Source organism: Chanodichthys erythropterus, chromosome 14 (genome assembly GCF_024489055.1).
Source record: "Chanodichthys erythropterus isolate Z2021 chromosome 14, ASM2448905v1, whole genome shotgun sequence".
Taxonomy (NCBI): domain Eukaryota; kingdom Metazoa; phylum Chordata; class Actinopteri; order Cypriniformes; family Xenocyprididae; genus Chanodichthys; species Chanodichthys erythropterus.
Genome location: NC_090234.1, coordinates 19,392,298 through 19,410,980, shown reverse-complemented (window position 1 = coordinate 19,410,980; position 18,683 = coordinate 19,392,298). Strand labels below are relative to the sequence as shown.

At 35.3% G+C, this 18,683-nt stretch overlaps 1 protein-coding gene across 6 annotated transcripts in view; it reads left to right on the top strand.

The window, feature by feature from the left end:
- Positions 1-18,683, top strand: part of nckap1 (NCK-associated protein 1) — a 57,261-nt gene that overhangs the window by 21,456 nt on the left and 17,122 nt on the right. The window contains exons 3-16 of one of the 6 annotated variants that reach the window (XM_067409049.1): positions 1,500-1,586; positions 2,318-2,374; positions 2,496-2,638; positions 2,757-2,847; positions 2,975-3,112; positions 3,555-3,603; positions 4,175-4,331; positions 4,507-4,563; positions 4,653-4,856; positions 6,014-6,146; positions 6,504-6,585; positions 7,012-7,070; positions 10,811-10,956; positions 12,227-12,359. In XM_067409049.1, the coding sequence (XP_067265150.1) occupies positions 1,500-1,586; positions 2,318-2,374; positions 2,496-2,638; positions 2,757-2,847; positions 2,975-3,112; positions 3,555-3,603; positions 4,175-4,331; positions 4,507-4,563; positions 4,653-4,856; positions 6,014-6,146; positions 6,504-6,585; positions 7,012-7,070; positions 10,811-10,956; positions 12,227-12,359 (1,536 nt within the window). Of the gene's footprint in view, positions 1-1,493; positions 1,587-2,317; positions 2,375-2,495; positions 2,639-2,756; positions 2,848-2,974; positions 3,113-3,554; positions 3,604-4,174; positions 4,332-4,506; positions 4,564-4,652; positions 4,857-6,013; positions 6,147-6,503; positions 6,586-7,011; positions 7,071-10,810; positions 10,981-12,226; positions 12,432-18,683 lie in introns of all 6 variants that reach the window. The other 5 variants (XM_067409045.1, XM_067409048.1, XM_067409046.1 and 2 more) reach the window with 5 other exon arrangements.

The following is an 18,683-nucleotide window of genomic DNA, read 5'->3' as shown; positions in this document are numbered from 1 at the left end:
ACTGTAACACGTCATTATCTCACATTTAATTATTTTCCACATTTCAACTAATTCTCATTGATATACAATCAACTTAATTGACACAACTGGCAAGTTTGCAAGGCTTAATATAGATGTACATAATCAGTGAGCATAAGTGACAGTGCAGAACTACCCTGATAGAGCAAGATAGTTCAGTCAAATGTTATGAAGCTCTCTCACATCCTTATTTTTGAATCCTGCTCTGAGACATTTAATTTTTGTATTTGGTGGTAAGCCAGTTTTTGAATATTTTGTTATACTAAGAGGTCTGCTCATGATTTTTTTTTTTTTCTAATCCCGCTAGCGCTAAAAATAAATTATTTTTCTTCCCGTTCCTGCCCAAAAAATTGCACAGCTTTAGATTTGTGTGGATTTTTCAGTCCTGTTAAAGTAAGATTCTGTCTCACTCTGGTGTTTAGGGGGCGTTTAGACAATAACGTTTTTTTAACTAAAAACTGATAACTTTTTATGCGTTTTGGCCATTCGTGTACATGACACCAGCATTTCGGGGGCCTGAAAATGCAAACTTAAGAAAACGGGTTTAAAAGTATAAGGTTATCATCTCCGTGTAAATGGTGTGAAAACGGTGACATCATGTGCATGTGTATTACGTGTTCAGTTTCTAGCCGTGTAGTGTTTCTTTACAAAGTGAGATCACCAACTACTGGCCTGGCATACATAATACAATGCTTTTAGTTGTTTTCGCAGAGCTGTATGAACTACATGTAGGATCGTTTTGACCATGTTGTTGTCTGTACGCAAAAAAACACGAAGGAATTTTTTTTAGGACATTGTTGTAGTGTAAACATACCCTAACGCTATTTAAATGTACCTCAAAACAGCCCTAGGTGAGGCTTCAGACCTCACCTTGTTGTATTTGTCAACAGGCAAAGGAAGGTTGTTTCCCTCGCTGTCTCGTACAACTGTAAAGCATTGAGAATATCCAACCGTATGCCTCTAAACCGTTTATTTTTGTTTTGCAATAGACAAATAACTTTCTGTACCTTAAAGGCCAATTCACACTGCACCGACATACAGCAACAGACACTTCATAGGGTTTTGTCGGATCAGTGTGTCACCCCATGTCGGCGAGATAGATAGATATTAAATTTATGATATTCATTATATATATTATATATTTATTATATATAGTAGATATTTAAATTTATGTGTCATTTCTGTCTTCCGCACCAGCACTCGACAATTCAACAGTTTTCCCACGCTGCACTCAGATTCATCGGGTCAGACCTCTACTCTAAGATTCTGTTTACACAGTTTAGGACACAAACTGAATTCATAACTCCTTTACATGCCTGTTATTGAGGTTATTAGAATTAATAAAATAGTACAGTTCTCAGCCATAAGTGATCTAATGTGAACCCTGCTGATAAGTTTCCTGTCAGATATCACAGTTATGTGACCTTGTTTAATGTGACCGTGTTTAATTTATTCACTTGTCTTTTACATTACAGCAACAGCTTGCACAACTACAAAAAGAAAAGTCAGAAATACTGAAGAATCTAGCACTATATTACTTCACCTTTGTGGACGTTATGGAATTTAAGGTATGAGAGCAGTCCTTCTCTATGGGCCTCAATCATGAACCACCATGATTTTTTCATAAAATCATATTTATGTAAATGGTAGTATTTTTAGTATTTAGTATTTTATTATTTATTTAATGTTTATATATATTTTTTTTATATATTTTGAGTTAACTTTTATTTTTTACTTTTTCTGCTTTCATTTTCTTGTTTCATTTTTAATAATTTTATTATGTAGTGTTGTAATTTTTATCAGTTTTTTTATCAGGTTTGATTTATTTATTTGTAATTTTTATTAATTTAATTTCAGTAATTTTAGTACTTCACTATTAACTAAACTAAACTAACATTTCAGTTGGTAAGTTTTTTTAAGTGTAAGTTTTTAAAATTATAAATTAATCAGTATTCTAATATCTAATATATATATTTTATTGTATTTCAGCTAATTTCAATTAACGCAAATTATTTTTAGTTTTAGTTTTAATTACAATAATAACTCTGTGATTATGTAATATTTAATATTGAGCATACTGTTTATAATATAAAATAATTATATTATAAATATTTTTAATAATTAATTTTATATATATATATATTTATTATTATTATTATTATTATTATTATTATTATTATTATTATTATTATTATTATTATTATTATTATTATTATTATTTATTTATTTTTTTTTTGCTAAAAGACCCATTGAGGGTCTTCTTAAAAACCAATATGTTTGTGATCTTCTGTTCCTCCAGGACCACGTTTGTGAACTGCTGAACACTATTGACGTCTGTCAAGTTTTCTTTGACATTGTGAGTTGAATTAATGGCAATCAATAGAATGTGTCTTTGAATTGAATTATTGATTTTTGTTCAATGAAATGGAAGATATATAGCAAAGTGTCTTTTTTTTTTTTTTTTTCCCAAAATGCAGACTGTAAATTTTGACCTCACAAGGAACTACCTGGATTTGGTGGTGACGTACACTACTCTGATGATGCTGCTTTCTCGAATTGAGGAGCGCAAAGCGATAATCGGCCTCTACAACTATGCCCATGAAATGACACACGGTTCAAGGTAATGCATATCTTACCTAGAGTCACACACTGTAAGTTTTCATTCTGCTATAGTGTGGATGTGACCAATGACAGAGATTTGTCTGGGGTCATGATTCGTGTGATGTTTTTATATTCAGCGATCGAGAATACCCCAGGCTTGGACAGATGATTGTGGACTATGAAAACCCATTGAAAAAGATGATGGAGGAGTTTGTTCCTCATGGAAAAGTAACATCTGCATGCTACTATGAGATCAGAAAATCCTATTACTGTTTCCCATCTTATAAAGAGGACATGGTTTAATCTGAGCGCTCTGCCATTTGTTTTTCTCCTCTCTTTCTCTCTTCCATGACAGTCGCTGTCAGATGCACTGGTCTCCCTGCAGATGGTCTACCCACGCCGGAATCTGTCTGCAGATCAGTGGAGGAATGCTCAGCTGCTCAGTTTGATTAGTGCTCCTAGTACCATGCTCAACCCAGCTCAATCCGACACGGTCAGGCTCCGCTATAGTCTTTATTTATTTTTGTGAACACGGTCTCTGTCTTCAAACGCAGCTATCTTTTAAGGAAGCATACTAACCATCATGGCACCTTTTATAAGAGACTGATTTAAAATAAAATAAATTAAAGCTAAATAATATATTTAAATTAAATAAACACAAAAGATTATTAAAATTTTTAATAAATATTCTTATAATAGGTAAATAATACTAAAATAACACTGGCACGAGCTCATTAGGTGTAAGAACAAAGTGTAATCAAACATTGCTCATAGAGTATTAATTAACTAGATTTCCCAAATATAGGCATAAACACATGGTTATTTAGCAAAAATAATAAAATAGAATTTTTATCATACTGTACATTCCTCATAGGCAGGTGCATGTGAACATTGTGCAATTGATCAAATTCAATTTGTTGACCTGTGTGTTTCAGATGCCCTGTGAATACTTATCCTTGGACACCATGGAGAAATGGATCGTCTGTAAGTGTGTTATTGTAGACAACATGTAAATTTTTTTTCTTATTTATTAAATGTGCCTATTCGTACTGTGTATGGTTCTTTTGCACTTTGTTCTAAAAATATTTTCTGAACTTTACATCAAAACCTCTGAAATGACTTCTTTTCTGGAAATACATCAAGTTACCCAAGTTAAATTTCTGTGAAGACCTTTTCGTGGTTATAATGCCTCAGAATGAGTGAAGCAATAATTGTTCTAACATTTGATTTATTTTTTCGTCTTTTTGTATAGTAGGATCCCGTTTACATAATATGGTTTAATATTTACCAGGTCCAGATGGAGTCTGCTTTTTCACACACTTTCTGTTCTTATTTTGAGGAATCTGCATAATGTATTAAAATTTGGTGAAATGTGTTAAATCTGAGAACAATACATTCTCTGTGGAAAAGCATCAATAAAAATGAACCCAAATCTTTCATATACGTTTTGTAAACTACACTCTTTCTAATTGTTGAAATCGGTGAACACAGAGCCTGGTTTTACAAATGTAACAGTAGTGCATGTGGTTTATAACAGTCTCTCTCTGTGTCCTAGTCGGGTTCATCTTGTGTCATGCTGCTCTGAACAGTGACCCTGCGGCTCTCAGTTTGTGGAAGTTGGCTCTTCAGAGCAGTTCCTGTCTCTGTCTATTCAGGGACGAGGTCTTCCACATTCACAAAGCTGCCGAGGATCTCTTTGTAAACATTCGCGGGTCAGCCATTTCTACTGGCACACACATTCTCACGTTTTCTATACTTAATTTGCATATTGTGTGTAACATAAGTATAATGTTTAAATTATTATAATGTGGTTCATGCATTTCATAAATAGCATGTTATTGTGTTGTGTATATAATGTTGTTGATGTGTTTGTGTTTTCTTCTACAGTTACAACAAACGTGTCAATGACATCCGTGAATGCAAGGAGTCTGCTCTGTCACATGCGTAAGTGGCCTCTTGGTATGAAGATACTATAACAGTTGTCACTCCTCTACATTTGCAGTATCTTTATTTTTTTTAATCATTTCATCCAGGGGCTCCATGCACAGAGAACGCCGCAAGTTCTTAAGATCTGCCCTAAAAGAGCTTGCCACAGTTCTAGCGGATCAGCCAGGTTTACTGGGTCCCAAGGCTCTGTTTGTGTTCATGGCTCTCTCTTTCGCCCGTGATGAGATCATTTGGCTGCTCAGACATGCCGACAACATTCAGAAGAAAAGCACAGATGACTTCATTGACAAGTAAATGCAGTTCTTACACCTCAACACTCATTTGTTGTTTAAATGTATGCTTTAGTGAGGCCTTATGCTACACTTTCCTATTTTTAAAACCAAAAAATTCTGTGATTCTGTCATTTTTTTTTTTTTTTTTTTTTTGTGAGTCTGTGCAGTTTGCTCCCATAGTGCATTGCAAATATTATTTCAATATAATTTATTTACTGTTATTGTATGTATAAAAATGTTGAATTTGTTTTTATTTTTTATATTTTCATGATTTTTTTTTTTTTTTTTTTTTTTAGTTTTGTTCTTTATTTTAATTTGTTTTAAAATATTTCTATTTAGCTTTCATATATTTTAGTTATTTTTATTTTGTAATTTAATTTAATTGGTATTAAAAAACGTACTTGGTATTTAAAAGCTAAACATTTCAGTTGCCAAGTTTTTCATCTAACATATTTTATTTTCAGTTTTTAATAGATTAACTTAATAATAATGCTATTATCGTATATACTGTAGTAATATTTTAAATTTGCTTTTAATTTTAATATTTTCAGTTTTCATTTTAATTTTAGTTTAAGGTTTTGTAATTCTATGCGCTTTTGTAATTGTTATTAGTTTTTGTTTATCTTTAAATATTTCTTTTTTATTTATTTTTGTTTCAGTTTTAATTTGTCATTTTAGCACTTCAGTTTAAACAATTTCCCTTAGTTGCCAAGGAAACACTTTTACTTTTTACAAGTTTTTCGTCTAATATATTTTTTTTAAATTATTATTTCAGCCTTATTTCAGTTACCAAAAATGATTTTTAATAGTTTTAATTTTAGTTTTAGTTAACAATAACATAATTTCTCATTTGATTGCATTATTCATCACATTAATGTTTTGTTTAGTTTTTTCTTCCCTTTTTAAATCATTTGTAATGTTATTCCCTGAAACCCTTAGGCCATCTTGGGGTTGTAACAGCATCATGGGATGAGTGATTAATTAAGTTATCATCCATATTCAAATGCTTCAACTCTTGTGATTCATCTTGGAGCATGTTGATTTGGTTCATGGCTTAGAACCAATCTGTTTTTTTTTTTTTTTTTTTTTTTTTTAGTCTTTATAGAGAAAATGACTGTGAAAAATGTGTCTGGAACCAAGGCTGTTTTTTAATTAATTCCTTCTTGTTTTTTCAGGCACATTGCAGAGCTGATCTTTTACATGGAGGAGTTGAGGGCACACGTACGGAAGTACGGCCCAGTGATGCAGAGATACTACGTGCAGTACCTATCTGGCTTTGACGCTGTGGTCCTCAACGAGCTCGTGCAGGTGAGACTATCTGCACTGTGGATCCAGTTTTCCTTCCTACTCCACTAAAAGGACGCAGATCAGTTTCAGTCTTTAGAGAGCAGTTGCTATTTGTAGTGCTCTCATGAGATGAGTATCAGTCATGCCGTTAGGTGGTTCAGACATGAACATTAGTCACAATATGAATCATTCACTGGATCTCGCATAGGGTGTCTTGAAGAACATGAGGCGAAATACATGAACTTCACCACTAGATGGAGAACTAGTATTGTCTTCAGTTCTAAAACTGCAATCAGCAGTGAGACTTGCTCATAATGGTGTTTTAATTTTAAAATGCACACACAAATGGTAAAATCATCATGTCGTCTTCTCTTATAGAACCTGTCCGTCTGCCCAGAGGACGAGTCCATTATCATGTCATCTTTCGTGAACACTATGACCTCTCTCAGTGTTAAACAAGGTAGAGAACCTCTCTCTTCTTATTTAAACACTTGAAATGTGCTTAAAAGACAATATGTAATCAAAATCGATGTCCTTGGTCTTATTTATCAGATTCATTGGTTTGTTTTATAAACAGAAATATGTGTATCAAGTCATTTGAAGTCATGGTAATGGCATGGATTACAAGGTCATTATTTTTGCTGAAAATCCAACAACAAAAAAAAAGGTTTATATATTAAATAATCATGGCCAGTGACCGAATTTTGCGTAATCCAGCCAAAAAATGACAGCATAACACCTTCTCATGATATAATTATATTTTATATATAATGTAGTATGACACTGATGTACTTAATATTTTTCTTTTATTTTGTGATATAACATTGTCTCTTGTTGTTTGTACTGTGTCCCAAAATAACTAACTTTGTATGGGTGTGTGTTGCAGTTGAAGATGGTGAAGTGTTTGATTTCAGAGGGATGAGGCTGGACTGGTTTAGACTGCAGGTAAGATGATCTCAGTCGTCTGAGCTGGGTCAATACATGGTGTTTGTTTCCTCTGATCCTAATCAGGCATAATTAACAGCTCTTATCTTTGCTTCCCCCCTTACTAATTAGTAGATGCTGGTTAACGTAAAGCAACTAATGCTCTCACAGTTTGAGATGCAGCACAACAAAAAGTTTCATGCTGACAAATGTTTGAAATTTGCTTATCCTTTGTCTTTTCGAATGAAAGCAACATTTTTACATGTTGTATGAAAAATGACTTAATTTTGAATTACTTCGAAATGAATCACAATGCATGCTGTTCTTTTGAAGCTTTGATTATTCAAGAAGAGCCTGTGCCTTTCATCCAGGCTCAAATAAATCAGACTTCGTCCCTGTGGAATACAGCACATTTTTTTCATCAAGTAACAGTTCATGTGGGTGGGTGGAGATGGAAGCAGAGATGGAGAGACTGATTTGTTCATGTGTTTTTGTGTGCGTGGACCTCAAAAGCCCATGGATCTGGACTGCAGTCTTTGGGATTGTCCAGTGTGCTCTCAAATGCGTTTCCTGTGTGTTGGCCTGCCCAGTCCCACAGCAGAGAAGCCATTTGACCTCTTCCATAAAAGAATGTTCTGGGTCAACAGAATTTGAGGCATGATTTTGATTACCACAGAACTTTTTTTCTTTTTTTTTCCTATTTCCCTTGTATGTACAGTAATATACTTACGGGTAAAGCACTCACATTCAGGGTCATCATCATCATGGAAAACCTGGAAATATCAGGGAATTTCAAAATTATGATTTGCAGGTCTGGAAAAATAATGGAAATTAAAGGGTTAATTCACCCAAGAATGAAAATTAACCCATAATTTACTCAGACCCAAGCCAACCTAGGTGTATATGACTTTCTTCTTCCAATCAAACACAATCAGTTATATTAAAAAATATGGAAATCTGGAAGAGCCAAAATATTTTTTTAATTTGTGTTTGATTGAAGATTGTGATCTGATTGTGTTTGACTGAATGAAGAAAGTCATATACACCTTGGATGGCTTGAGGGTGAGTTAATTATGGGATAATTTTCTTTTTTTTATATGCATATAGTATACTGAATTAACATACAGTATATTCACGTAGGGCAATATATACTATATAGCATATCTCAATTGCTTGATTATTTGTATTGTGAACTGTATTAGTATCCCCCTATAATCTGTTGAATGCGACTAAAGCATGAAGATATTAAGGTAGTATAAATTAAGCTGCTCTGAAACATAATGTATTGGGAATACTGCTATTAAAAAAAAAAGTATGAGATTTGTTAGAAATCTTGGCATTTTTCATATTAGTGAATATATATTGTTCTTATTATACTCAGCTCGAAATTATTTAATCGGTTATAAATTGCTGTCTGTGAGTGCAGTCTTTATTCTTAGGAATGATTAAAGTATTGGATATTTATTTTACATTTAAATATTCAGTTTGGATGAATTAGTTGTGCATTACTGATGTAGTTCCTGTTGGTGGAATGTGCATTATTTGAACAGTTCCTTTCTGATAACCTTGCATGTGTTATGTTAAAGATACCTGGTTTATCGGTCATGATGTTGAAAAATTGTGAATAACTTTATACAGACATGGTCAGTAAATTATTTTGTCTTGCTTGTCTCACGCCATCTCATACGATTGAATCAGTGTGTTTACTGTACTTCCATTATACAGTTACCACAATATTTGCTTTATCGGACAGATTATTTCCTGTGGTAATGCCACAAATCCCACAAAAAGTTTACTTATTTGCGTTTTAACCCAGAACATGCCTTTGAGAGCAGGCCTCAACCTCATCACACAGGAGGGTTTCAGTTCACCTCTTCAGCAGGAGAAGCTGCTATCAGTGGAATGTGAACATTTCTCACAGCTGAACAACAGTTTTCTGTGTTTGGACCTTTTCCCACTCTCCATCGCTCTTTTCACAGCCAGAATCCTCTCTTTCACATGGCCACAAAAACAAATCGACCCCAATAACAGTAGCGTTTATTCACTGCGCAGCCTTGAGCTCAGACTGCTCTCAGTTTGCCAAGACAAAGCAAATTCAAGGATTTAAACAGTCAGCTATAGAGCAACTGAGTGTGTGAGGCTGTTGACAGATGTGGGTGGGTGGATGTGTATGTTCAGCTATCTAGGTGAATCGCATGAAAACATGTCCAGGTTGCCGTTCACCCCTAAACCCAAAGGAAAAAATTATATAATTAAATTATAAAATATTGGGGGTTTTTTTATACTTCTTTAAAAAAATATATTTATTTATTTTTAGGTTTGATTAATCATTATTATTTTAATTTTATTCCTGTTAATTTGTTATATTATTGGTGGTTCTTTTTAGAATTAAACATTAAAAAAATGTTGCAGAATGAGATTTTCCAACTGTCCTCCATTGTTTCACAAAACAATCGATCCATAGTGCCAGTAAAGCCATTTATATATATAAAAAATTCAGTTTCAGTCCCTGATCACAGGAATAAAAGACATTTTAAAATAAGTGAAAACAGTTATTTTAAATTGTAATAATATTTCAAAATAATACTGTTTTTACTGTATTTTTTAATCAAATGAATGCAGTCTTGGTAAGCATGCAAAAAAGATTTTTAAAATCTTTTAAACGGTAGTGTATATCGTAAATGTATAGTAGCAAGTAAAAAGAGATGGGTAACTGGTCATGAAAACTGATTGTTTTGGCGAATGATACCAAGCAGACTTGAAATAAAACGCTACAGATATGTAGAAAAAGTCTCTCTATAGGCACTAGAATCAGTCTCTACTCCAAGTTTGACAAGCAGCGAGTTACTCTGAAGAGCTGCCCTGACTCTGCTGTCTAAGCAGGGATGCCCTGTTCTCTCCTTAAATTTAGCATGCTTTCTTCCTGTTTAATGGACCTGTTGTTGAGCTAGCATTTGCCAGTGTATAACAACCAACGGTTCACTCGGTTCATGTCTGCTCGTCTGCATTTGGCCTCTTTGTTTCCAAAGGTGCGGTCCTTTTTATCGCTATGGCCGATTAAACTACCAGCAGCAGTCTGCAAATGTTCATCTAAAAATAAGCCCTGTTTTCAATACTTTTTCTGGTCCACAGTGGACTTCAGTGCTGTACGATATGTTTATTGTCGTTCCCCGGACTCCATAACCACAAGCTTTAGCACCTGCTGAATGTCATGTGGCATCATCCTGGCATGCCACGCTCTTTGAATTGGCCGATCTTTAGATGATGAAAGCCAGCGCGGGGTGTGTGTAGTCCGTGTTTTGGTTGAGTTTTCTCACACTTCTTATGTTCGAGTTGTCCAAGAGCTGAACGCACTGACTGGCACAGCTGTTTCGCTGGGGGAAAAAGAGGGTTTTTGACTTAAACACCAAAGAAAATCTGTTTTGCATACAGTCTTCATTTGATCATGTATGCTAGAGAGGAAATTGTGTTGGTTGGACATTGTCTGGTTCAACAGTATCAAGTTTACAAAAATATTTCCCAGAAAGCCTTCTCAGAAGTTAATGATATGGTAAAACATCAAACCACACTTTTCTTCAGACTCTGCCCTGGTCCAGTTTCCAATCTGATTCATTGCTCTTCATTTGTTTGAGGATTTGCTCATGGAAATCAAGCCCACCAAGCTCAGCCTTTGAGAAAAGATTGCGAAAAGTTGTCAGAATAATTAATGAACTCTGTGATTCCAGATTAACGCTAATGATGATGTTTTTCTCTGTGTTTAGGCTTACACCAGTGTGTCCAAGGCCTCACTAGGACTGGCAGATCACAGGGAGTTGGGAAAGATGATGAACACCATCATCTTCCACACCAAGATGGTGGACTCTCTGGTGGAGATGCTTGTGGAGACTTCTGACCTTTCCATTTTCTGGTATGACCTCACATCAAAGAAAAGGTCATTCAAAGATATTACATTAATGTGGTAGAGTAGAACACTGAATAGAGAAAAAGTGGCTTTAGAAGTAAAAATAAAAAAATGAATAAAAATGTTGACTTGCAATTCTTTATGTGAGTCGGTTAATTCTGCAGCTGATCTAGGTTCATTGAATCATCTTTTATTTTGATTCAAACTTGAGTTTGAATTTTTTGTCCAATATATTTTAATTTATTTGTATATTTTATTCATTTAAAGCGATAGTTCCCCCAAAAATGAAAATTATCCCATGATTTACTCACCCTCAAGCCATCCTAGGTGTATATGACTATCTTCTTTCAGACAAACACAATCGGAGATAGATTTAAAAAATATCCTTAGTTCTCCAAGGTTTATAATGGTTATGAATGGAGGCCCCATTTTGAAGTCAAAAATAATGCATCCATCCATAAAAAAAAAAAAAAAAAAAAGTAATCCAAACGACTCCAGGGGTCTGAATTGAAGCAATGCATTTTTGAAAGAAAAATATCCGTATTTAAAACTTTATAAATTCAAATAAATAACTTCCGGCGTACCTTAGTACGCAGACTTGGTCAACTTAAGCAAAATGAGTAATGCCGCAAATCAACTTAAGCATTCTGTGTACGGTCGCCACCAGAAGTTAGTTTTTTTAATTTATAAAGATTTAAATATGGATATTTTTCTTACAAAAACGCATCGCTTCGCTTCAGAAGGCCTTTATTAACCCCATGGAGTCGTATGGATTACTTTTTTTATGGATGGATGCAATGTTTTTGACTTCAAAACACGTGAATGGGGATTCACAACCATTTGTAAACCTTGGAGGACTAAGGATATTTTTAAATATATCTGATTGTGTTTGTCATATACACCTAGGATGGCTTGAGGGTGACTAATTTTTGGGTGAGCTATCCCTTTGTCTGTTGTAGCCCACAAAGATAATGCAAAATTGATTAATTTTACAGTACCTGGCCTTTTTTACAACCTACATTTTAAAGCTCACAACTTGGGCAAAATATGATTCTTTTAGCAGTGGCACAGGAAACGCTGCTTAACGCCAGCTCCACAATTGGCAGAAGGCATATCTGATCTCAGAGCCCCATAGCAACTGTCTGTTGTGCCTCTTGTTTTTAGATATTTCACTTTCATGCTGGGTGAAAAGCAGACAGGGGCGTTTCTAATGATTAGATATGACTGTACCAGACGGTGAAGTGAACTGGCAACTCATTTTCTCTCTCTTTGATAGCTTTTACAGCCGCGCCTTTGAAAAGATGTTCCAGCAGTGTCTCGAACTGCCGTCCCAGTCTCGATACTCCATCTCCTTCCCTCTGCTCTGCACCCACTTTATGAGCTGCACCCATGAGCTCTGCCCTGAAGAGGTGAGTCGCACTGACCTGGAATCAGTCCAACAGGCCCCAAGAGGAGCACAAATGTCAGATTCACTTCACAGGGTTCGTACAGAGTTTTGAAAGTTTGGAAAATGTTTGATTTTAACCGTTATGTTTTCAAGATTTGAAATGTGCTTGAATTTTGAATAGCATCCTTGAAAATGCTTGATATATTATTTCTTAGAATGTCTTGATTAAAAAAAGGAAAGAAAAAACAAAACAAATATAACCTTTAAAGATCAGAAGTGCATGAGATAGGTTGGCGCCCAAAAATTATCTTGTCCTTAAGTACCTCATACCTGCACACAGATCTACTTTTTGAGGTAATCATTCCTCATAGTAACATGGCTTGTTTTATTAAGTTAGGGGTTATAAACTATTAAAGTGTGAGAATTAAACTGTGCAAGTCAGTGAATGCGCACAGCTCTGATAAACCATTAGCTCACCCCCTTCACATCACACGCACACAAGTTACTGACTGACAGCTTACAGCTTGCCCTGCTGCACATAGTCAATGCTATAAATTCAACCAAATAGTTCTATTAAACATTTCACACACATCAAAATGACTGCGATGCATGTCATTTGTTTTCTCTGATCGGATAGCTATTCAATCGTAAATTAAACTGAAAGTTCAGCGTCACATCCTGAAGCTCAACACACAGTTGTCTTCATAAAAAGTAGTGACACTAAATTATCTTTGTGCTAATCAGTTCTCACCAGCCTGCCAAGGTAACCTGAAACATAGTGTTTTCATTAATACTTGAAATGATTCCTACAATAGGCTACTGTTTTATAGTAAATAAAATAGTATTACTGTATATTAATAAAAAAAAGTTGCATATGTCCTTTGGAAGCAAAGCACTTGCTTCAGTTTTTACAAAAAGAACAAGCATGCATGAATGAGAAAAATGTGATTATTTTTAGGTTTGATTATTTAATTTCTGTATTTCTTACTTTAATGCTTCTGTCAGATGTAAAATGAAGACAAAAAGTAAAGCATTGTTCATTTAATTTGTTTCTTATATTGTATTTGTTCTACTGTTTATGTGCATCCATTTTTCTCATTTTTAATAACAAAGATAAAATTACAAAAAGAACTATATTGTGATTATTATATATATATAGTAATTATTATTAATATAAAGGATTAGAGGAAATGATGCATCATAATGCATTGAGAATTGTTTTATAATCTAATTGTTGCCCTCTGAAAGGGAATTGAGTCGTGAGGCAAGCAGACCTGCCAACATGTATGCATTTTGCGTAGCGGGTATGCAGTTTGACCTCAAAGTACGCTGGAAGGATCGGTCACTCTATACTACGCAAAAACCTGGTGACTCGTCTGTGCGCACGTAGTACTCTAATCCAGCAAAAGAAAGAGTTCGACCAATCTGAATGCTGGGCTCATTTCCCAAATTGCAAGCGGGGATTATCATTAAAAAGAGGCTGCAACACAAAATCCCGCTCGATCTCCCTCCTTCCACTCCTGCCGTTAGTGACTGAAATCTCAAGCGAGGACAGTAACTTACAGTAGTCACGGTACTTCTGACTCCTTAAGGTAAATGGGTATAAAATGCTCAAATAATGTTGAACAACAAATCTAAATAAAATTGAAATTGCTATATGGCTCAGTGATTATGGAAATGTTGTGATGTGTGACTGACTGACAAGCACGAGTCTGGAGAAACAGGCGTTTATTTATTCTCAGTGTTGAGAAACGCCTACATGTGTTGCGTTATTGTGTTAATACTGACTAAAGTACCTAATTATGTTACATAGCCTACTTATTTTGTATGAAAACTAGCACATTAGTTACTTATGCATTTAAAAGTACTGTTGTCTCAGAGCTGCACAAGCTCTCTCATAAACACAAATGCATGCGCACACAGAGAGGGAAAATCATTTGTAAAATGAAAATTGCCATGTTTGGTTTAAAATTTGTCCTTGCTTGTGATATTTTTTTTGTCAGAAAACATTTTTAATTATCTACCCAGTAAATGACGGACACTTTAGTTAACACAACCCCTCATTATATGTCAGACTAACTTCTTGATATTCTTGAATACTCGATTCGTTTTGCTCGTATTGGTCCTTTATATTCATTGTCAGCTGTTTTCTATAAATGATTGTATTGGCTAACCTTTATTCGGCGAATGTTTGTCTTGTTTATAATTCAAAGACAGCACGTTACAAACAGAAACCCTTTTTTTCTGTGGGATTTACTATCATATTTGGATATTGGAATAATAAATTAAGTATTTTAAATGTAAACTCAATGTTTACTGTTTTCTAAGGGTTTCTTGATTTTAGACTAGTTTTCATTAAAAAACCTGTATAAAAGTCTCAACTGTCAGGTTAGTTGTATGTAAATATAGCCTACTTGAAATTGCAAACAAAAATTTTTAGTCCATACTAAATATATGAATGCGATTCACTTGTGGTTGTCAGTTTGTATAAGAACACATTATGCAATGCAATATTAATCATGAATTAAAAAAAAAAAAATGTTTTTGAGCAGGTGTAGTGAAATTTTTAATTGTCAAATTAAAAAAACGTTTAACAGTCAAAATTAGATTAAATAAGATTAAAAAAAAACATCTCCCATCCCGTCACACTGGTACTCGAAAAATGTTTCCAAAGTTGGCAGGTCTGGGCAAGTGAATTTTCACATCTCTAGAAAGTAGAGTCTTAACTTTCTTCTACATTCATTTGTTTTGATATCCGGATTCGCAGCGCATCTGAATGTTGTGTACATGTTTCGCCCTCTACTGTACGGCTCTGCATTTGCGCTTGACTTGTTTAAGTGCAGAATTTGTTACATATTTGATTTGCTTTTTGTGTAAACATGTTTTACAATTGATTATATATATATTGTTCTTTTAATCTGCTTTCTTTTTTCTTCTTCTGCAAATGGAAAGTCATTGGAAATGCAAAATGATTTTTTTTTTTTTTTTTTTTTTTTTTAGCGGTTGGAGCAAATGGAAACAAACATATTTGCTATAGTCTCCCATTGATATAGCAGTTTAGCTTACTAAAGTTTACTTCTCAGCTGTATTTGAATTTCACTCTTAAAAATCTGTACGAACCCTGACTTAAATAACCTGATCTAAGAATAGTGTTTCATGACATTTTTGTAGGTATCACTGAGAGTATTGTGAATTTGTATTTGTGAAATTATTATATGATTGTTATTTATAAAATGTATTTATTTTTGTCTGAAATGTCCATTTAATGCAAGTAAAATACAGTTAAAATCAAGTTCAAAATGTTTTACACGGTTTTAAACTAAATTAACACAAATAATTAATTCTATATAATTATTTTTTAATATGCACCAATATAAAATTATACAATATTTAACAATACATATATTTTTACTTATAAGTATTTCTACTTATAAAAATGTCATGATATGTGAATCTGCAAACATTTTTGCAGTGATAGTTATTTTACAGTTTTGGCCTCATGTACTTGCTTTCATTGACTGTTATAAATTAGTTGACACCTAATTTATTTAATTTGGTCAGATTATATATTATATTTGACTTGTCCTGAAATCTCCAGTTTAGTTTCAACGCAGACTCTGTGTTTTTGGAAAAAACTGTTTTATGTGTCTGTGAATGTCCCCTAGTGAATATGGCCAGTGTTACTTTTGAGAAGAGGAGTTTGGAAAAGATCTTTCTTTTCTCTGTCGGGTCTCGCCACGGCTTAGCCGCGACCCATGCGAGGGTTCAGGATGGAGTCGTACTGTGAATCCGGAAAGCTCCATGAGTTAACTAGAGCTGGAATGTCCCAACACGCAGCATTGAGCGCTGTGGTCCATGTATCAGGATGTGTACAGAAAACCAAACGCTGAAAAGCATGATTTATTAAATCTGTAATTGAACCATACACCAGTGCAGCTACCCAGGCTCCCCGGGGGCATATGGAAGCCCCTCCGCACACACGAGGAGCACAACAGATTCCTGTTCCCCCCACCCCCCGCCGGTATATGGCCGGCACATTCACTAAGAGTTTGTTCCTGCCAAACATCGTGCCCTCCAATATCCAATTTAATTTGGTAAATAAACCCACATTTTCACTCCTAATTGGTGGACAAACGGCACCCAAACAAACGGCACAATGAGAGTTCTCATGTCATTGCGAGGCCTGAACATTGAGCTGTCTCAGAGCACTTAGAGGAATAAAAGAGATTTATTGAGCCATAGAAGGCTTGGGTTTCCCTTATTTAAACATGAAACTCCCTCTCTCAGCATGTCTCTGAAATGGTCTTCCTCCTATGTCCACTCCACACAACTTTGGACAGCTGCAAGCTTTATTTATGTTGGAAAAGCACTAAAAGTTTCCAAGAATATTTCCATCCTCGCACAGAAAACTTTTTACAGCGGTTTAGAGAAACAACAAAAGATCACTGCGCTTCAGCAGAGGTTAGCCTCGGCATCACTTCGGATAGATGTGTTATTTTTTAACCTGCACCGTCTCAGACTCTGCCCTCAGATGCCCACGAGGAGTGAGGCAGAATATTTGGGGCTCATCAAATCAGAGATCAACCACCAAAGCTTTAAATGACACTTTGTGTTTGTCGCGAAGAAGGACCGGCCTCTTCCATCTTGTTGGGTTTCGTCAAAACGCACAGGGGCAAAGGTTATTTTGCATTAGTAATTTAGAGAGTATGCACTGTTTGCTTTAGGGAGGGAGTTGAGGCGACAAGACCAGCTGGGCCATAACAAAGAGCCTCACTTACACATGGACAGGTCACAAACCGCACCTCACTGTGAGCCAAATCCACCTGAGCAGCTTATGTTGGAGTAGTTTGAGCCTCTGACAGGACCATTTTCAGTTAAATTCAACAGTTAATGGCATGCTGACAAATAAGGCCTTTCCCCACCCTTGTTCAATTAATTCTAGTTATTAAATGTATTAAAATTAATATATAAAGTTTGAATATTTAAAGTCTCTTATGCTCACCCAGGCTGCATTTATTTGATTAAAATGGCACTCAAAAACTTTATACATCCATCGGATGTTATTGGCCAGTATAAGACCCTGTTCACAGATGGTTTTTACAGGTGGCCAGCTGAGCCAACTTATTTACTGCTGATACTAAAGGTTAAGGATGTATTTCCTGTGCCTATAGCAGAACCAAATAGAATTTTAATTCCATTTGGTGCCACTAGTAGAGCAAAAGTGACAATTTACACCTGTATTTTAGCACTGTCAGTACTAAATGTACAAACCCGATTCCAAAGAAGTTGGGACACTGTACAAATTGTGAATAAAAACAGAATGCAATGATGTGGAAGTTTCAAATTTCAATATTTTATCCAGAATACAACATAGATGACATATCAAATGTTTAAACTGAGAAAATGTATCATTTTAAGGGAAAAATAAGTTTATTTTAAATTTCATGGCGTCAACATATCTCAAAGTTGGGACAAGGCCATGTTTACCACTGTGTGGCATCCCCTCTTCTTTTTATAACAGTCTGCAAACGTCTGGGGACTGAGGAGACAAGTTGCTCAAGTTTAGGAATAGGAATGTTGTCCCATTCTTGTCTAATACAGGCTTCTTTGTCGCATCTTCCTCTTTATGATGCGCCAAATGTTTTCTACGGATGAAAGATCTGGACTGCAGGCTGGCCATTTCAGTACCCAGATCCTTCTTCTACGCAGCCATGATGTTGTAATTGATGCAGTATGTGGTCTGGCATAGTCATGTTGGAAAATGCAAGGTCTTCCCTGAAAGAGACGACGTCTGGATGGGAGCATATGTTGTTCTAGAACTTGGATATACCTTTCAGCATTGATGGTGCCTTTCCAGATGTGTAAGCTGCCCATGCAACACGCACTCATGCAACCCCATACCGTCAGAGATGCAGGCTTCTGAACTGAGCGCTGATAACAACTTGGGTTGTCCTTGTCCTCTTTAGTCCGGATGACATGGAGTCCCAGTTTTCCAAAAAGAACTTCAAATTTTGATTCGTCTGACCACAGAACAGTTTTCCACTTTGCCACAGTCCATTTTAAATGAGCCTTGGCCCAGAGAAAACACCTGTGCTTCTGGATCGTGTTTAGATATGGCTTCTTTTTTAACCTATAGAGTTTTAGTCTGCAACGGCGAATGGCACGATGGATTGTGTTCACTGACATTGTTTCCTGGAAGTATTCCTGAGCACATGTTGTGATTTCCATTACAGTAGCATTCCTCTGTGATGCAGTGCCGTCTAAGGGCCCGAAGATCACAGGCATCCAGTATGGTTTTCCGGCCTTGACCCTCACGCACAGAGATTGTTCCAGATTCTCTGAATCT